The sequence below is a fragment of the Pseudorca crassidens genome, chromosome 8 (genome assembly GCF_039906515.1).
Source record: "Pseudorca crassidens isolate mPseCra1 chromosome 8, mPseCra1.hap1, whole genome shotgun sequence".
Taxonomy (NCBI): Eukaryota; Metazoa; Chordata; class Mammalia; order Artiodactyla; family Delphinidae; genus Pseudorca; species Pseudorca crassidens.
Genome location: NC_090303.1, coordinates 20926344 through 20947435, shown reverse-complemented (window position 1 = coordinate 20947435; position 21092 = coordinate 20926344). Strand labels below are relative to the sequence as shown.

At 37.4% G+C, this 21092-nt stretch overlaps 1 protein-coding gene across 4 annotated transcripts in view; it reads right to left on the bottom strand.

The window, feature by feature from the left end:
* Positions 1-21092, bottom strand: part of RELN (reelin) — a 521022-nt gene that overhangs the window by 422571 nt on the left and 77359 nt on the right. For all 4 annotated transcript variants that reach the window (XM_067745999.1, XM_067746000.1, XM_067746001.1 and 1 more), the window contains exon 2: positions 19384-19494. In XM_067745999.1, coding sequence (XP_067602100.1) covers positions 19384-19494 — 111 coding nt within the window. The remainder of the gene's footprint in view (positions 1-19383; positions 19495-21092) is intronic.

Here is a 21092-nt window from a genome sequence, read left to right as displayed (position 1 = left end):
ACTGATGCCCAAGGTAACCTTAGAAGCCTTAAGAAGATAACAGAGCCTCTGTCAGTCATTCAGGTCTGAATGAGTCTGTGGAGCAAACCCTCCATATTGACCAGAAACACCCACCATGGACCGATACACAAGTTAGGAAATAAATTCTCTAGTTTTAAGCCACTAATATTTTGCAGGTATATATGACAGAACCTAGTGATTCATTAGCAAATTTAAAGGGTGAAAGCAGAGATGGGAAAACAATCATTGAGAGTACATGTTATATACTAGGTAGTTTATCTCTATAATTACACTCAGTTTTCACCACAGCCATGTGAAGATTCATTTTCTAGATGTGTATTAGGGAACTGGGGTAACTCTTTATAAGATCACAACCAACTCTTCTCAGGTTTGTTTTGAAGTCTTTAAAAATTATAGAGGACTAACACATTTGTGATATTTTGTACTTTGGAATTCATAAGGTATCTCAAATATTTGAAAGAAAAATTATGAACAAGGAGCATAAAACCTTATTCAATAGTTTTAAATATACTTTAAAATATACTTTTATAATATATTTGTTATTTTAAAATGTAATTTGGGCTTCCCTGGTGGCGCAGTGGTTGAGAGTTCACCTGCCGATGCAGGGGACACGGGTTCGTGCCCCGGTCTGGGAAGATCCCACATGCCACGGAGCGGCTGGGCCTGTGAGCCATGGTCGCTGAGCCTGCGCGTCCGGAGCCTGTGCTCCGAAGCGGGAGAGGCCACGACAGTGAGAGGCCCGCGTACCACAAAAAATAAAATAAAATAAAATGTAATTTAAAGTATACTTTTTTTATTCACATTATGACCAATCACCTGACAAGGTCTCACAATTTCAGCCTTTCACCTAGGGCTGCCATTTCTCTGCATTCTTCTTGATGTGCATCCATAAACTGCTCTGCTCCTGACATGCTGTAAATATGGGCCACGCTCTGCTTGATTATAAAAAAAAAGCCAGGAACCTAAATACTATCACTCTGGACAATCCAAGTGAGTAAATGCTGCTTACATAATGAGGGAAGGGATGAGGGGACAAGAGTAGAAAGTGAGCTCATGCCAACATAAAAGACACACTGAAGAGAGGAAGAAAAGTGGGGGCAGGGAGGAAAGAAGAGAAATACAAGACTAAAGGAAGGATAAAAAGGAACAGAGAATTGAAAGAAATGAGCAACCACTTAGAAGCAGAAGCACAGAAAATAAGTAAAAGCACTGAAAAGGGGGACTAAAAGGAAACCAACAACAAAATGAAAAGGCAACCCACTGAATGGGAGAAAATATTTGCAAATGTGGTAAGGAGTTAATACCAAAAAATATATAAAGAACTTATACAACTCAATAGCAAAAACAGAAAAAAAACCCGATCTGATTTAAAAATGGGCAGAGGTCCTGAATAGACATTTTTCCAAAGAAGACATATAGATGGCCAACAGGTACATGAAAAGATGCTCAACATGACTAATCATCAGGGAAATGCAAATCAAAATCACAATGAGCTGTCACCTCACACCTGTCAGAATGGCTATCATCAAAAAGATGAGAAAGAATAAGTATTGGCGAGGATGTGGAGAAAAGGAAACCCTTGTACACTGCTGTGGGGATGTAAATTGGGGGAGCCACGATGGAAAACAGTGGAGACATTCCTCAAAAAATTAAGAACAGAACAACTGTATGATCCAGAAATTCCACTTCTGGGTATAGAAAATGAAAACACTAACTTGAAAAGATATGCACAACCCTATGTTCATTACAGCATCATTCACAATAGCCAAGATATGGCAACAACCTAAGTGTCCATCGATGAATGAATGAATACAGAAGATGTGATACATATCATATATAAATAGTTATTATTTAGCCATAAATACATACATATACATATAAATATATGTTATCATCCATAAAAAAAGAACGAAATCTTGCCATTTGCAGCAACATAGAAGGACCTTGAGGGCATTACACTAAGTGAAATGAGTCAGACAGAGAAAGACAAATACTGCATGATCTCATTTACATACGAAATCTAACAAACAAACAAACCAAGCTCATAGATGCAGAGAATAGATCAGTGGTTACCAGAGGCAGGGAGGCAGGAGTCAGAGAAATGAGCATTTCTGCCATGAATGTTATATTGCAAATCTGGGGAAATGTAGTCAACCTATCAAGAGTGCAGTATTTCATTGTCCTCCTTGTTCTAGAAGCCAAAACCTTTCCATCCCTACAGAGAAACAAAACATCTATGTTGAGATACATGTTTTTTGTTCAATTAATTTGAGATCATCCTAAAGACTTTATACTGTATTTTCACATGCACAAATCTACCCATTAGTGCTTTCTGGAGAGGGATGGGGGGTGGGGAAGTGCAAAATAAAGACTATTGGCTATTTCATGTAAAAAAATGGGGCAAAATGGGTGAAGGGAGTCAAAAGGTACAAAGTTCGAGCTATAAAATAAATAAGTCATGGGATGTAAGTTAGAGCATGGTGACTACAGTTAATACTGTATTGTGTATTTGAAAGTTGCTAAGAGAGTGATCTTAGAAGTCCTCACCACAAGAAAAATAATTGTGTAACTATGTATGGTGACAGATATTAACTAAACTTACAGTGGTGATCATTTTACAATATATATAAATATCAAATCATCATGTTGTACATCTGCAACTAGTATACTGTTATGTCAATTATACCTCAATAAAAAAGTAAATAAAAAACAAATGAGTAGCCACCTAGAAGCAGAGGGAGAGAAAATAAAGCACTGAAGAGGGACTAAAAATAGGAGTTAAAAAAAAGAAGTGGGGGGTTTGCCTGGTGGGACAGTGGTTGAGAGTCCGCCTGCCGATGCAGGGGACACGGGTTCGTGCCCCGGTCTGGGAAGATTCCACATGCCGCGGAGCGGCTGGGCCCGTGAGCCATGGCCGCTGAGCCTGCGCGTCCGGAGCCTGTGTGCCACAACGGGAGAGGCCACAACAGTGAGAGGCCCGTGTACCGCAAAAAAAAAAAACACTTAAATCTTAAGCAGTGTGTATTATATACTTGGCACTAACCACTCATTCACTAGTCCAAAAGAAAAAACTTAAAATATATTTAAAAGCATGATACTATTTAATAAAAATATTAACTTTTAAAAAACGGTTTAATCTATGCATTCTTTAATTCTTTTGAAGAGTAACACAATGGTAACTTCTGCGGTAACAAAAACAAAGAAAATTGGGAGTCAAGTTTTTATTTTCTCCTTGGTGAATCTCCAGCTAACCATTTCATGCACTCAAGTTCTAACTCTAATAAGCCGAAAAACACAGAGGAAGCTGTGGCCCAATTTCATGAGGATATTTAAAGGCTGAGAAAGCCCATGCAATTATTAGGGTCAAGAGAAAAGCACATTAATAAAGCTTCAAATCTTATGTGTTCGCAGCAGAATAGCAACCAGCAGTTGGTGTTTTTAATATTTAGAACCAAAGAAACTAATTCTTTAATGTAATGACAGTCCACTTTAAGCACCGTAACGCTAAGCCAAACTCACAGTTTTAACTCCACTCATGTTCTGCTCTGTCTCAACGATGTAATCTTTACATACTGTGTATATTTATTTATTTATTTTACAAGAGAAGTTCATCTGTAAACTTTCTTGACCAACCTTGACTTGGCACCAACTCATCAGTTAATTAACTGTTAACAGATTCTTCTAGACATGACTGCTACACAGATATTTTATCTTCCTGTTAATTAGTAATTATGCACTGGCAAGCAAAACAGTTGTTTCTTTCCAATTATCCCAGAACTCAGTAATTATTTAAACTTGGCTAATTAGCATTAGAGGGCTGTACAGCTTCTGGGCAAATTGTGTTTGATAATCCCTATTAAAATATACATGGTGGTTGTTGACTTGTAACAAGAAAAAAAAGTGGCAGTTCAAAGGGTATTAGATACAGGACCAGGCAAACGGACCCATTAAAATTCCCCCAACTGCTCTAATGAGAATGCCAAGGGTCATTTCTGCCTAGTTTACCATCTGTTTGGTTTCTGGCATGTGTCTCTGGTGTGAAGGGAGTGTCCTGAAGCCCATTTGGCTTATCACAATGTAATCCAGTAGTCTGAAGCAATTTCAATTGTTTATAAAGTGGCATATTAAAATCAGAAGGCTACACACATGAATGGAAAACTTTTAAGTATAAAAATGCTGCCACATGGGCTTCCCTGGTGGCGCAGTGGTTGAGAGTCTGCCTGTCGATGCAGGGCACATGGGTTCGTGCCCCGGTCCGGGAAGATCCCACATGCCACGGAGCGGCTGGGCCCGTAAGCCATGGCCACTGAGCCTGTGCGTCCAGAGCCTGTGCTCTGCAACGGGAGAGGCCACAACAGTGAGAGGCCCGCGTACCGCAAAAAAAAAAAAAAAAAAAATTGGCAAATTTATTACATGACCGTCGTATTTACTATCAAAACCCACACAAGTACTGCGATTCATCCTCTCCCTAGTCCATGCCCTCTGCATGGGACTGACTGCCTTTTAACAAACTATGTTGTTTAGTCATTCATAGAAAATAAACAATAAACATATCTAACCAATTTCTTTTAACTGACTTAATACCTGTACTGATAATGTCAAACAATAGGGTTTCTATAGTTTCTTTCATAGGCACGTGTAGATGTGCTAAGTATTGGAGGAAGCAAGGTGAACACTCAAACTGTGTGTGTGTGTATGTATGTGTATATATAATCCACATACAAATATATATGTATACATACAGATATATATATAGTCGTTTCAGTTATCCTATAACCATTTTCTCATGCCATTAAACATTATACAAAAATAGAATTTTAATGGCAGCATATTATTCCCATTAACACTCTAACATATTTCATCATTCCCATGTTATTGGGCATTTAAACTACTTTCAAATTTTTTCTATCAAATAGTGTTTCGGTGAATAATCATATACATCAAACTTTGTCTACATTTCTGGTTTTTTAAAATTTATAATAGATTTCCCCAAACTAAAAGAACTATGTCAAAGTATATGAACATTTTAATGGTTCTGTTTACATATTGCCACTAACCCAGTATACACCAACATCAACAATAAATAGCTATTTTCCAGCATTGGTGTCAAAATTAAATATATGTGAGTTTAAACACCTTTGCCAAATTAAGAAATATACCTCAGAATTGCTTTAATAATGTATTTTTAAAGGTATACTCTATTTTTATTTATTTATTTACTGTATACTCTATTTTTTTAAGCCGTGCTGGGTGGCATTTGGGATCTTAGTGCCCCAACCAGGGATAGAACCCATGCCCCCTGCATTGGAAGCATGGAGTCTTAACCACTGGACCACCAGGGAAGCCCTTAATAATGCATTTTTATTAGAAATGAGTTGAATATTTTGCTCACATTTATTGGACGCCTGTCTTTCTTCTTTTGCAAATGGTATGAGTTTGTTGTTTGTTTTCTTTTGGTTGCCTTTATCACTAGGGCAAAATGTTTGTTCATTTTTTAATCTTTAAAAATTAGCATTTTTATTACACAAGCAGTTCTTAGCTTTCAGACAATTAGAAAGCAGAAAGGAAACACATTAGATGTTCTAAGATTATACCATCCTTACAGTCCAGGGATTTAAAAAACCCACTTAGTCACAACGCTCTATTCTTTAAAACAGTGCTTCCCAAACTGTCCCATGCAAAACTAGCTCTGAAAGATGTAAAAAGATATCCTTTGGGAAAAAAAGAACTCCATGCTAACATAACTTTTTTAAAGTAAGCTTATTATATGCTGTTCTTGAAAATTCACAGTGTGAAAAAGTTCATTAGACTTAATGATGTGACAATAAAAATACTGATAATCCAATTCTTAAAATGGGTCAAGGCCTTGAATAGACATTTTTTCCAAAATATATAAATGACCAATAAACACGTGAAAAGATGTTTAACATCATTAGTCATTAGGGAAATAAAAAATCAAACCACAATGAGATACCACTTCATATCGACTCTAAAAAGAAAAAAGAAAATAAGCATTGTCAAAGATATAGAGAAATTGAGACCTCATATATTGCTACTGGGCCTGTAAAATGGTGCAGCTGCTATGGAAAACAGTTTAGCAGCTCCTTAAAAAATTAAACATAGAATTACCATATGACCCAACAGTTCCACTCCTAAGTGGAATTTTAAAAGAATTTAAAATACATGTTCATACAAGAAACTTGTATATGAATGTTTATAGGAGTGTTATTCATAATAGCCAAAAGTGCCAAAAATGGAAACAATCCAAATGTCCAACAGATAAATGAATAAATAAAATATGGAATATCCATACAATGAACTACTATCTAGCCATAAAGAAGAATGAAGTACTTCATCGTTTAATACGGTTCAATATGGATGAACTTGAAAACATGTTAAGTAAAAGAAGCCAGTAACAAAAGGTCACACATATCATTATTTCATTTATATAAAATGTCCAGAACAGGCAAAGCTATAGAGACAGGAATTAGATTAGTGGTTGCCAGGGGATAGGAGGAGGGGGGATTTGGGACTGACTGTTAATGGGTATAGGGTTCTTTCTGGGGTGATGGAAATGTTTTCAAGTTAGTGGTGATGGCTGCAGAACACAGTGAATGTACTAAGAATCACTGAAGTGTACACTCTTAAATGGAAAGTTTTATATTATGTGAGTTATAGCTCAAAAATAAAAAACAAACAAAAGCATATTAAAGATTTTAAGAAGTACTGTAACTTTCTTTAACCAGCCATATTCCAAGCTTTTTTACTCGTTATCCACATAAGACCTATTAACATACCATGAGACACTAATGTTTTCAAGAAACAGTGTGGGAAAACCTGCTATTAACACAATATTTTAAAATTCATTCTAAGATGTGGCTATCATCTCCTTGTTAAAAAGAGAAAAACAGCAAGAAAGAGAAAACGGAGGGGAAGGCTAGGGGCTTAAGGGATAGACTTCATCAACCTCATCATTATTCTAGAGCTGGTCATTTGTCCCATTCTCCAGAAGCAGAAAGCCAGAAAGCCTGAATTCTTTTATTAGTAACAGATTTCTCTCCATTTTTATTATTATTGTTAGAAATGCTATTGGATCATTGAGGTTAAAAGTCAGGTTAAAAAAGAATCATCTCATAATGCAAATAATTATTTTAAAAAGAAAACAATTAAGGATAAATAAAACATCTTTCCAGAGCCTGATGTCTGATAGCTCCATTTATTTTACTTTTAACTTGCTATTTACTAGAGTTCATGTGGAGCGGAACTTTCTGAAAGAGAACCAGAAATAACATAATTAACTAGATAATAACAACAACATGGTTCTGCTGTATGAAAACACATAGGAAGAAAAGCAGGAGGAGAGCTCAGTCTGGACTTTTACCAAAATATTAACAATTTTTGCTATTCTGTTTTCCAAAATGGCAACTCCCACACTATCAAGTATCTTTCCATTCAGACATTTAGAGTCCTGAAAACAGTAATTTGTTGTGTGCTTGCTTCAGAGAGCAGCCTACATGTCTACGAGGCTACATGCAAAACTCAGCATCAGAGGGTTGAATACAAACCACAACAGAAGACAAGAGTGAAAACAGAACTGGCATTTGGTGAAGTGCCTTTATTGGACTCCTACATCTGTTTTCAGATTCACATGTTGTACCCAGAACTATTTTCTAAGCAATGCCAAGAATTTACTTTCACTTTTTTTAATACTTCAAAGATAATTATCAGAATTATTTCTAGGAAGTAAGAACACCGTAAAATTATTTTAAGTTGTTCTCAAGTTTAACTGCCAGGAAAGAAGAGGCCAACCTTACTCATGAGTATTTATAAACCAATTACTGTGAACATGAAACATAAACTCATTTATCATTACCTGGATACCTCAAAAAAGGACTGGAAAACCTGAAGAGGAAACTACATTACAAGCAAAACGACCACTAGACCAGTTGTTTTAAAGTTTATTCCCTTAAGCATATACTCAATCTTGTCTCCGGTTAAAGTGGACAGCATACTGTGAAAAGCCTCACTCTTACAGAAAATAGTTATCTCTTATTAGCAAAGACGCAGGATTCCTAAGTGGTTTTAAAACTTATTGTTTAAGAAAAAGAGAGAAAAGTATTTCCAATTCTGCTTTTATCTAGTGAGGGGTAAGACCTCATTTACAGAAACTTATTTTCCAGAATTATTCTTAAAAACTTGGGCATATGAGAAAGTACCCCATGACCTAGAGTACTAATGACCAGTGCTCTATCCTTTTCGTTAGGTGCTCAGTCTTCAAAGCAAATATCTTCTTTAGTAACAAAAATTAGGTTACACTTGCCAAGGCAGAGGAGTCTCTTTGCCAATAATTTTTTAACACTAACAGGCAAAATTATAACAGAACAATTCGAAATTCATAACTTACACAGCATAGTGGCAACTTCTATTAGAATCTGCTCTAAAAATGTGACTTTACTGATGTTCTTATTTATGAGCAGCCAGTTTACTCTGTTCCTGAGCACATGGATTTGAGTAAGAATAAGAAAGAGAATGGAGCTACAAGAACTCCTCTTCTTTAGGGATACATTTTTAAAGTAACTGCAGTGGTTTCTGGGCACATATCTTATCAGGGCTGAATTCCTCTACCTAGAATCTGTGGACTGTCCAGAGAAAATAGACAAGTAAATTATTCAGGAGCTATGAAATGGATTGAATCATAGGTCAAGTGTTGGGTTTCTTTTAGGTTTTTTGTTTGTTTGGTTTTTTGTTGTCATTTGTTTGCTGTTTGCCTAAAGGAAAGAAAACAAGGGACTTAATAACTTTTAAACTAACATCTACCATTTTCAATTATGTAAAAAAAAGTGTTAAAGTTATGCAAAGGATTACACATATATACCAGAAAACCTTCCTTAATCATCTCACTTGATGTACTCTTAGACTATATTCCCAAGAAATTATAGAATCACCATTTTTTGTAAAGATCTAAGAGATAAAATTAGAACTTAGCTGTCACATATCATTCAGACTGACTTGCCCTATGATATGAAGATGAACTGGATGATCTCTTGACATTCTTTCTACTCTCTTGATCCTATAGAAGGCACTTAATCAATCACTCTTCTATCTGAAGGCACTGGTGCCTGCCACTTCCAGGAGAGAAAGGAACAAAGTAGTAGGCAGGATAACAAATTTCTCCAGGATCTCTGATGATACAATATACATTTGTTCCTTTAGTCTTAAATGTCTGTCCAGATGTATAGACTTATATATACATATACACATTCAGAAATACACTCAAACTTAAAGACAATAATATTCTCTCCCTCTTATCCATACCTGTCCACTTGTGCACATACATGCATTTACTAATGTCAATGCTAGTAAACAGTAAAATACCCGATGAAGCCTCAAAGATTTTTCTTGGTTTATTCATTCAATAAATATTTATTGAGCACTTGTTATATGCCATGAGAGTGAAGGTAATAACAAGACCATCTCTCGTCCTCAAAGAGGTATAAAGGTTTTTTAAACAAGTAAATTCAGTAGATTGTTAGAGATGTCTAGTAAAGGTCACAGAGTGTAGCATGGAGGAAGGAGCAGAGAGTTCCATGAGGTGGGGACCAGGGAGGAACAGAGAGGAGGTGAGTGAGGACAGAGGCCCTAAAAGATGGCAGGATGCTTGCCCAGCAGACAGAGCCAGAAGGAATTCTAAGCAGTATCAACAACGTCTAAAGCAGCTGGGATTTTGAAACTGTGTGTGGGTTACTATGATTGCTACACAGGTGTGTGTGTGTGTGTGTGTGTGTGTGTGTGTGTGTGTGTGTGTGTGTGTGTGTGTGTGTGTGTGTGTGTGTGTGTGTGTGTGTGTGTGTATGGTGAGAGTAGGTGACTGGAAAGGAATAGAAGGAGGCTGGGAAGAGATGGGGGTTAGGGACACGCAGGGCTAAAGCAGAGAGGGCCTTTTTTTAGTCAAGGCTTTTTTGGTTGTAATAGAAACCAACTCAAGCTGGCTTGGTCTGTAAGTGGAGTTTAATGACAGGCTATAGACCCAGGTTTGGATTATGGCTTTGCAACTCCCTGTGTGTGGCCCTGGTCAAGTTACCTGCCCTCTCTGTACCTTAGGCTCTTTACCAACAAGATGAGCATAATTATAGTAGGATTTTTGTTAGGATCAAAAGAGTTAATACCTGCAACACACCTGGCACATAGCAAGTGCTTGATAAATGTTAACTATTTTTAATTGTTTCTTAGAGCCCAAGAATATCTGAGCCTGGTGGGAAGAAAGCCTAAAATAAGAGCCTGCAAAGCTCTGATACCCCAGGCAGCATTCTGTCTCTCTCTTCTTCTCCTCTCTCTGCACGACCTTCCTCTGAGCCACTGTGGAGGAAGGCTGCACAGGGCTCCCAAATATTTACATGTGCCTTGATCCAGCTCATGAATTGTTGAACTGTGACTGATGAGTCTTAATTCCAAATTCCTGTACTAGTAAATTTGAATGACTCAGCTTAGCTTGTGTATCCCGTGGTTTAAACTGAGGCCAAAGGGATAGGATAAAAACATGCCACAGTGGCCTATCTCCCTTAAATGGGAGAAAGGAGGGCAAAGGAGTAATTTATCTTGATTTCTAACTATTTTCTGGTCTGAACCATAGAAAAGGTGAAGCTATTTGCATCTTCAGAGCTGTTAGAGCTGCTGATGAGTTATTTAAGGATTCTGGTGGTACTTCAGTTTGCATCCTCCTTGAACTTTTCCAATTTGCACAGCCCTAACTCCTTTTAAGAATCTGGACACTACCAAATATAGTATATCACTTAAAACTGTAGTATATCCATACAATGGAATATGATCTAGCCATAAAAAGGAATGAAGTACTGATATATGCTACAACATGGATGAACTCTGAAAACTTCATGCTAAGTAAAAGAAGCCAGACACAAAGGGCCACATATTATATGATTCTGTCTACTTGAAATGTCTAAAACAGGCAAGTCCATAGAGACAGAAAGTAGATCAGTAGTTGTCAGAGACTAAGGGGAGGAAGGAATAGGGAGTGGCTGCTAACAGGGATGGGGTTTCCTTTGGAGGTGACAAAATGTTCTGGAATTGGATAGTGGTGTTCATTGCACAACCTTGTGAATATACTAGAAATCATTGAAAAGTACACTTCAAATGATAAATTTATAGTATGTGAATTATATTTTTTTAAAAAGTATCTGAGACTGTATATGATGTCAGAACACCTGGTTTTAGTCTTCACACCTACACTCTCTCTCTTGCAGAGTCACCACTTGCCCTTCCTAAGCTTTGTCTCCTTACCTATACATTGGGGCAGGGGCTGAGCCAGGCTCTACCCAAGGTACATTTCAGCTCCAAGTTCTATGGGTAAGAAATTGGGTGCAGGACTTCCTTGGTGGCACAGTGGTTAAGAATCTGCCTGCCAATGCAGGGGACACGGGTTTGATCTCTGGTCTGGGAAGATCCCACGTGCCGCGGAGCAACTTAAGCCCTTGTGCCACAACTACTGAGCCTGCGCTCTAGAGCCCACGAGCCACAACTACTGAACCTGCATGCTGCAACTACTGAGCCCCCGTGCTGCAACTAAGCCTGTGCGCCTACAGCCCGTGCTCCACAACAAGAGAAGCCACTGCAATGAGAAGCCCACGCACCGCAACGAAGAGTAGCCCCCACTCGCCACAACTAGAGAAAGCCCGCGCAGCAATGAAGACCCAATGCAGCCGATTAATTAATTATTAATTATTTTTAAAAATTGGGTGTATTTCCCCCACTCCAAATTAATGTCACCTCCCACTTTCATATCTTCTGCCACTTGAAGCATCTTGTCATTCTGTTTCCTATTTCAAAGAAAGAATTCTCACTTCTTTCTGAGTGTTTAAAAAAAAAACACCTATTTTGAGCATATATACAAGGCAGTTGAATAGATAATCTCACTTAACCCACCTAACAACTTTGTGAACTGGCCTTTCTTATCAACCTCATTCTACAAATGCAGACACTGAAGCTCAGGGAAGGAAAGTATGTGGTCCAAGGTAGGAAGAAACAGGGCCAGGCATACAGCTGGAGCTGCCTCACTCCAGAGGTCACGTCATGGCCCCTGCACTGAGCTGCCTTTCTCCACTAACTCCTCCACTTGGCCCAAATCTCATGTCCCTCAACATTTTCTCTAGCAATTTGTCGATTAATGAATCCAACAGTTTTATTCATCATACCCATTACTCTAGTAAGTGATTCTTTTTAGTGATTCTTTTTAGATTTAGGAACTGGGAAATATCCCTGAATTCTTTGTCATATGTCAAATGCAAACTATATAACAGTATTTCTTAATCAAGGTAATGCTGGCATACCCAGATGGAATGAATAAAGAACAAACTTAGTCTAATACCCTATAAAGAGGAAAAATTAATGGCGATTTCATCTCTTGTCAACTATGCTCTTTGTACTATTGACTACAGTAATTTGTTTAATTAAATTATAGTCTTCGTGTTAATTATAGATCATTTACCATACCCAATAAAAGATCATGCTTCCAATCCCTCAATGTGTTTAAAATTCCTCAAGTATGTTACAAAGCATTTCTTTGTAAAGAGACAGACAAAATAAATTTAACAAGATCACCTGAGTAATTAAACTTAATTGCAGCTAATAAATAAATACCACTACTATACAGGATGTTATTTAATGAAGTTGCTAGTGGCTGCCCCTTCTTTACAGATATTATGGCCTAAACATGTGTATGTATTCATAACACGTGTATGTCTCAGTCACACAGACAGGATACCTAAGACTGAGCTATAGTTAATGTCCAGGGATGCAGTGGTCCTGGTGATACTTAGTAAAGTTGTAAAAAGTTCTAGTTAGTTTTAATGTGAAGGATATCCAAAAATTAGCTTAAATAGACCCTATGTTTTTATTCTTAGTGACAATAAAACAAAGTAGTAACAAAAGCTTGCATTCTGGAAATGAAAGATTAACATACAATCTAAATCCACTGGTAAAGTACACATTCTTATTAACTAGTGACCAATATAAGATTTACTAAAATTTGAAGTCTTAAAATATTTACTTTGCTTTGTAAATCTATCCCTATTCATCTAAAGTTAGACTGTCATATCACACTGGAAAAAAATCAGATCATTAAGTTCTAATACTGTGCTTCAAAGATAATGCTGAAAATATTAAATTTTTATGGTAGTTACTTAATCTACTAAAAACATGACAGGATTGACTGAATCCAAGAACATATCATGGATCTGTTTACTACATTTTCTCCCCAAACTTAGATTCCATCAAGTCTTGCCCTTTTAAGAGTTTTATAAATTAACAAATGATTGGCTCTCGAATGGCTAATTATTACAGAAAAAATAAATGAAACACATAGGCAATTATAAAGGTTTACGTGAAAAACTGCTAAAATGGCTGATGTATTACCTGAGTAAAATTATCTAGGAATTGCAAAGCAATTTATGCAAGGTCTAACAAAAGTTTAATTTATGCATGGTCTAACAATTTGAAGTGTGGCTGCTACCCATCAGACGTGCAAACCTGATTCTCAGGTTTTAGAGAGCCAGAATACCAAAAACTGAGTAATATGCTTTTAGAGCCAGAATACTAAATATTGAGTAAAATGTATTTCAGCGCCTGGAAAAGGAACAATTTTTGTATGAAAGGATATTCAAATAGCATTTCACTGAGCAACCATAATAAGCCTTGAAGATTTATATGACTGCGCTGGAATTCAGTGCCAAAGACAAGAGGGAGGCATTTTTTTCTGGGCTACACAAAGAGATACCCGTAATTAAACATCACACTTCCCTAGAGCAGCATGTTTTCTTATACTGACAAGCAAAATGAGGTATTTAAAATCATGCACTGCTGGCATACAGTCATCTTTTGCATAGCTATTGTTTTAATGTATTTCTGGCTATTAGGCATGTGTCTATTTTTGGTCAGTGAGGTATGATTTAAAGAATTCTGGTTTCCCATAAAAGGCTGTAGTTATGTTAGTGGAATTACATTTATACCACAGTATCTTAAGGATAATTATGGCCTTATTTTGGCTGGTCATACACACATTTTATATTCAAAAGAGAGTGGCTATAACTTTAGTGTAATCAGTATGATTAAAATTAACTATAAGCAGAAAAAACTTTCTGAAGTACCTTTTCAGACTCAACTATATGTTTTACTTTGCCTTATTTATCACAGCTAGTTAAACATATCACACACTAATTCCACGACATATTGGGAAAATGCCAAACAAGTCATGTTTGCTTAACAGTCCATCAGTTAAGTCAGGGCCTAATGATAGATTATGTATTCAATAATTCTTTTGTTCTAGATCAAAGAATGCCACACTACTTCAGCCTGATCCTACTATAACTACTAAACTACCAAAAAGCAGCAATTCTGTTACATGTTCTATGTCTTCTATAAGACTTTTCCTCTACTTTCTCACCTATACCCTACTCAAATTGAATTTTTTCTGTTTTATTTAAATTATAAAGAATACATTAAACTTAAATACCCAAAAACTTAATGTGCTTTTGTTTCCAAAAATGACCATTTACCTACAAAGACATTTAATCTTCTTCTTTCTATTCTATTATTTATGAAGATTAACTGTTTAACAATATTCAGGTATATTATTTTATTTTTGTACATCTTTATTGGAGTATAATTGCTTTACAATGGTATGTTAGTTTCTGCTGTATAACAAAGTGAATCAGCTATACATAAACATATAGCCCCATATCTCCTCCCTCTTGCATCTCCCTCCCACCCTCCCTATCCCACCCCTCTAGGTGGACACAAAATACCAAGCTGATCTCCCTGTGCTATACGGCTGCTTCCCACTAGCTATCTGTTTTACATTTGGTAGTGTATATATGTCCATGCCACTCTCTCACTTCGTCCCATTTTACCCTTCCCCTTCCCTGTGTCCTCAAGTCCATTCTCTTCATCTGCGTTTTTATTCCTGTCCTGCCCCTAGGTTCTTCAGAGTTTAATAAACTCAAAATGGATTAAACACCTAAATGTAAGGCCAGACACTATAAAACTTTTAGAGAAAAACATAGGCAGTATACTCTATGACATGCATCACAGCAAGATCCTTTCTGACCCACCTCCTAGAGAAATGGAAATGAAAACAAAAATAAATAAATCGGACCTAGTGAAATTTAAAAACTTTTGCACAGCAAAGGAAACCATAAATAAGACGAAAAGACAGCCCTCAGAATGGGAGAAAATATTTGCAAACGAAGCAACTGACAAAGGATTAATCTCCAAAATATACAAGTAGCTCATGCAGCTCAATATCAAAAAAACAAACAACCCAATCCAAAAATGGGCAGAAGATCTAAATAGACATTTCTCCAAAGAAGATATACAGATTGCCAACAAACACATGAAAGGATGCTCAACATCATTAATCATTAGAGAAATATAAATTATAACTACAATGAGGTATCACTTCACACCAGTCAGAATGGCCATCATCACAAAATCTACAAACAATAAATGCTGCAGAGGGTGTGGAGAAAAGGGAACCCTCTTGCACTGCTGGTGGGAATGTAAATTGATACAGCCACTATGGAGAACAGTATGGAGGTTCCTTAAAAAACTAAAAATAGAACTACCATACGACCCAGCAATCCCACTACTGGGCATATAACCTGCGAAAACCATAATTCAAAAAAGAGTCATGTACCACAATGTTCACTGCAGCTCTATTTGCAATAGCCAGGACATGGAAGCAACCTAAGTGTCCATCGACAGATGAATGGATAAAGAAGATGTGGTACATATATACAATGGAATATTACTCAGCCATAAAAAGAAACAAAACTGAGTTATTTGCGGTGAGGTGGATGGACCTAGAGACTGTCATACAGAGTGAAGTAAGTCAGAAAGAGAAAAACAAATACCGTATGTTAACACATATATATGGAATCTAAAAAAAAAAAATGGTTCTGAAGAACCTAGGGGCAGGACAGGAATAAAAACACAGACGTAGAGAATGGACTTGAGGACACAGGGAATGGGAAGGTAAGCTGGGACGAAGTGAGAGAGTAGCATTGACACTACCAAATGTAAAATAGATAGCTAGTGGGAAGCAGCTGCATTGCACAGGGAGATCAGCTCAGCTCGGTGCCTTGTGACCACCTAGAGGGGTGGGGTAGGGAGGGTGGGAGGGAGACGCAAGAGGGAAGAGATATGGGGAGGAGATATGGAGATATATATATGTATACATATAGCTGATTCACTTTGTTATACAGCAGAAACTAACACAACATTGTAAAGCAATTATACTCCAATAAAGATGTTAAAAAAAAATGCCAAGTGACCAGTGGGAGACCTGAGAATTTGATTATGGAGGTCAAACTACCATCAATGAGCTTCAAGTTCAGAAGCCTCTTCAGACTCTGCATCCTAGGGCTGGTGGTCATGGGAAGACTACATGCAATTTAAGCTAATAAAAATACATTCTAATTAAGTGAAACTGCCTTTTTACAGCTTTCAAAGTCACAACAGAAAATGTCTTAAAGCCTAAAACCCTTAAAGAAAATGTCTTTAAATCATTTCTAACAATTTTCAATTGTTAGTTGTTTGTTTGGTTACTAGCTAAAATCTGAGGCAATATGATACATGCCTTTTATATGTTCTTTCAAAATGTGTTTATAATATACTACAAATGATATTTAATGATTTTTCTCATTTAAAGGCTCCAACTTGGTAAACGATGGTTATTTCATGCAGCCAAGTCCTCTCCAATCATCTGGGTCTAAAAACTTCAGAAAAATTCCACCTGAGACCTGTTTGTGTCTGTGTGCTTCCTCCTCACCCCCACCAAAGGAAGTATATGCAAGTCCTGGAATGAGACTTCAGGTTTCAGCTCAGACTTCAGCAGCAGCTGCTTCAGGTATCGAGATTTATAATTTTGGAACACCTAGTTTTACTGAGTATTTTGCCATTGTCATCAGCATTTCATAGATGAGGAACTTAAGCTTAGAGAAGTTAAGCAACGTGGCTGAGGCACATGCCTAACGAAGGTCGGGGTATGGATCTGCAAGCAGGTCTGCCTGACTGCACGGCCCACTCTTATCCCCCCCTAATATGTTCCTTCCAGTCCAGGCTTGGCTGATGCCAGCCTGCACCTGAACTCCTTCCGTGCCTTGTCACATCAGACCTTTAACCACAGAACAGTCTTTCTGCATCCACTGCTGGACCCGACAGTTTGTTCTCCACACTGACACCAGAGTGATCTCCTCAGCTCAAAACCCTCAATGGCACTCTCTGCTTAAGATCTCGAACGATCTGGCCCTGGTGTCCTCTCCAGCCTTATCTCTTGCCCTCTTGGTTCCAGGTCAGCCACTCCAAGGTTTTCTTTCCATTCCTAGAACACAGCCAGCCTCTTCCCACCCTGAGGCCTTTGCATCTACTGTTCTCTTCTTCAGGTATGCTGTGTCCCACATTCCACAGACCTTTAGGGAAATAATTCCTACTCATCCTTCACATCTCAGCTCAATACCACTGCCCCAGGAAAGCCTTTCCAAACTACATGTCATTTTACTCCAGACTAGATCTCCTTTCTCTGTCACGCCCTTTCCCAGCACTCAGTACCTTTCCTGCCTAGCCCCTAGCAAGATTTACTATTACATATTTACATGGTTATTTAAATAATGTCTCTCCCATTTAACTAATGTAGATGAGTGGTTCTTAAAACTTAGTGTGTATCAAAATCACCTGGAGTCCTTATTAAAAAGTGATGCCTGCACCTCAGCCCCCCAGAGTATCTGATTCTCTGAGTCTGGAGCAAGGCCAGGAACTCTATATTTACAAGTTCCCAGGGATGCTGAAGATGCTGGACCCTGGACTGATCCAGTACAGTGGTTCTCAACTCTGGGTAAACATTAGAATCACCTGGGAGCCAATGCCAAGCCGGGCTCCCAGAGGTTTTGATTTAATTGGGTTAAGGTAGAACCCAGGACATCTTATCTCAAATACTGCATACTTATCCTAAAAACGTTTTTATCTAAAATTTAAATGTAACCAATGTCTTGTACATTTTTATTTGTTAAATCTGGTAACCCTACTTGGAAATCCTATTGTAACATAACACGTAGTATGTTATATATTTATGTACACATATTATATATATGATTGTAAGCTGACCTTTCACTTCTACAGAGCACAGAAAGGGTGAGGCTAAAAGAGTGGAATTTTTAGACTTAAATTTTTTTTCTTAAGGATTAGACCTTACAAGTAGTTACCAACAGATTATAAAAGCTTATTTGGTATCTAAAATGGGGCAAATCCTCAATGTCAAATAATTTTAACAGGATTATTAAATGACTTCTAGGTTCCTTTAAGCCCTGAGGCTGTGAACCTCATCTTGGGCCAGCAGGGTAACAATGCAGCCTCAATATTATTGCTCTGACATCAAGCAGTGAGTTATCTGGGCAGAGCTCTGCTGGGACTCAACATAGACGAGATGTTCTTTCATATATCAAAAGTAGGTAAAATTTATTTATTTAATAAGTATCCCAGAAAAAATAAAACGTTGAACACGTGGCTGCTTTAGATAATGCAATTTTGTCTTTCTCACATCAATGGAGGAAGTCTTGTGCAGTTTTCTAATCTTAGAGTAGGATCAGTGATTTCATGTCTTATATAAATTGATATGTTAAATTTGCATTTTTGATGCTGTAAAGGGTCTACTTAATTTCAGCTCGGCATGTTTATCGAATTATGGGTAAACTATAGATTTCCAAATCGAGAATCCTCTGTGATCAGTGACCATCATGTAGCCTTCTGCCTCTCCACTTAAGTAACCCTCCAGGTCTCTGGTTTAAGGACAAAGACTCCATATAAGTATTTCAAATATTAAATCACATTATTTTATGAATACTCACAGAATGTAATCATTTCAACAATTATTGCTATCTTCCACTGTGTGCGATGCTTACTTGCCAAACAATGTGACACTTTTCATCTATTCAGGATTTTAAGAACTGTTTATAAAAACAGGCTACTGAATAGATGCATGGGCATCAGAATGAATTCCAATTTCAGCAACCTAAATGACAGAACACAGGAATCTACTCAAACCCCATAGGACCAAGTGTAATAGCAGTAGTACACGGAGAGAGGGTAGAAAGACGGTAACACCAAGCTCATGGTTGGTTGCATATTTACATGATTTATTTCAATTCACCTAACTTCAAGCAAACACACAAATATCACTTCAGATTATTTTTTCTGAAATAATAAATGTCAAATACTTTTAAAACAGATATTTCAAAAAATAAGACCTGTAACTGTATAAAATGTAGACAGTCATGGGTTTCTTATGTCAGGATAGCTTACCAAATCCAAAAGCACTGGACCCTCTGATGCTCTGTGAAGCCCGAACACTTGTAGATGTGTATAGTCCTGTCACCAGTAAGCCATCAAAGAAGGTGCTTGTTGAAATTGTCACTGAAATACAGGGGAAAAAAAGAAACCTTAATTAATACAGTCAGAATAATGAGATACATTTCTGAAGTGTTAGACATTGTCAAAACAATCTTTACTCATTATTAACAAATTATTTTTATACTATCCCTACTCAGTATTTTCTTTATATTAGAAATTACAGAGGAGGAAAAAGAAAAAAACAAAAGCTCAGAACTCCAATGTCTGTAATTGCTGGTCCTAAATTTAGTACATCAGTCCCACCTTTCTGCACTCATTTACACTTTCCCTAGCTATGTGCAAAATCATTGGAAAATAATGTAGTACTGAATAGTCAGTTTCTCCACCTCCATCACCACCCCTGAAGGCAGTCAAAGGCATTGCTGGAGTTTTGGCACTGTGATGAAACACTCTTATTTATTTTAATATTCAATACTGTGGGGAACAATCTTACATCAGCTGAAAGCAGAATAGTAAGCTGCACTGCATTTCTTATTGTTACTCTATGTTTCATAGATGAGTCCCCCGGAGTCTTTCAACAAAAGCGGACTGATTTGCATGAAGACAGTCAGCCCTTCTCCCTTTGAGAACAGGAAAAGAAGACCACTACATGCTTTAACTTTTAGAACAAAGTCTACAAGAGGAGTCCAAATGGTTTTACAACCAGAAAATCAGGATGTTCCTGGGGAAAAAAGAGTCAAATTAAGTGTATCTTGTACACTACTCAGGTTTGGCTTATTAAAAAATTGTATCTTGCTCACCACCCTAAAAGTTGATCATAATTTCCTCCTTGACATAATAATTTTTTCTCCTGCATTGCCTTTATTACATCAAGATGAAGGCATTTGTAGGAAGCAGCCAGGAGAAGGTAATATTATTTTGGTAGTACACAGTACAAGGCTGTCATAAATGCTTGCCGGCAGTAAGGAGAATGACCAGAGTGACATTAACTGTGATGAGAATGTTTAAATTAAACTCCAGGAAATCCAGTAAGTAGAGTGGAATGGTTTGAAACATCCATATTATAAAACATAAATAAGACACATGTATCAACAGAACAGCCTGACATCATGCTACCCCCAAAATGGCATTGGATGTTGGAATAAATCATCTCCGTATCCTTTAATAAGATAATAGCTAGTATTTTGAGTGCTGGCATATAAACCACATGAAAACCATTCAGCAGGGCACTGAGATAAGTAGTTTACATGTATTATCTCATTTCATTAACAAAACATCTCTATAAAGGGGGTACTGTTATCATTCTCAGCATACAAGTGAGGAATCTGTGACACAGAGCAATTAAGAACTTTGTCCAGGACCATGTGATGACATTGGAACCTTTTTGATGCTGTTTACCTGGCTTGTCTCCCATTTTCTCCCTGCCCTACACCTACCACCCCCCACCAAATCCCAAAGTGGCAAAGTGGCCGTGGCTAAATTTTTGTTTAATAACCTCTTTCCCACATTATTCACATGCATTATGAGTATTTGAAAAGCAAAATGAAAGCTACAGGAGTCAATATCACCGTTACTAGCGAGGAAGAGGGCCAAAGGCAGCCAGGAGGTGTCACCTATGGCACCGTGGGTGAAGCCCTAGGCCAGATAAGGGATGAGATCTG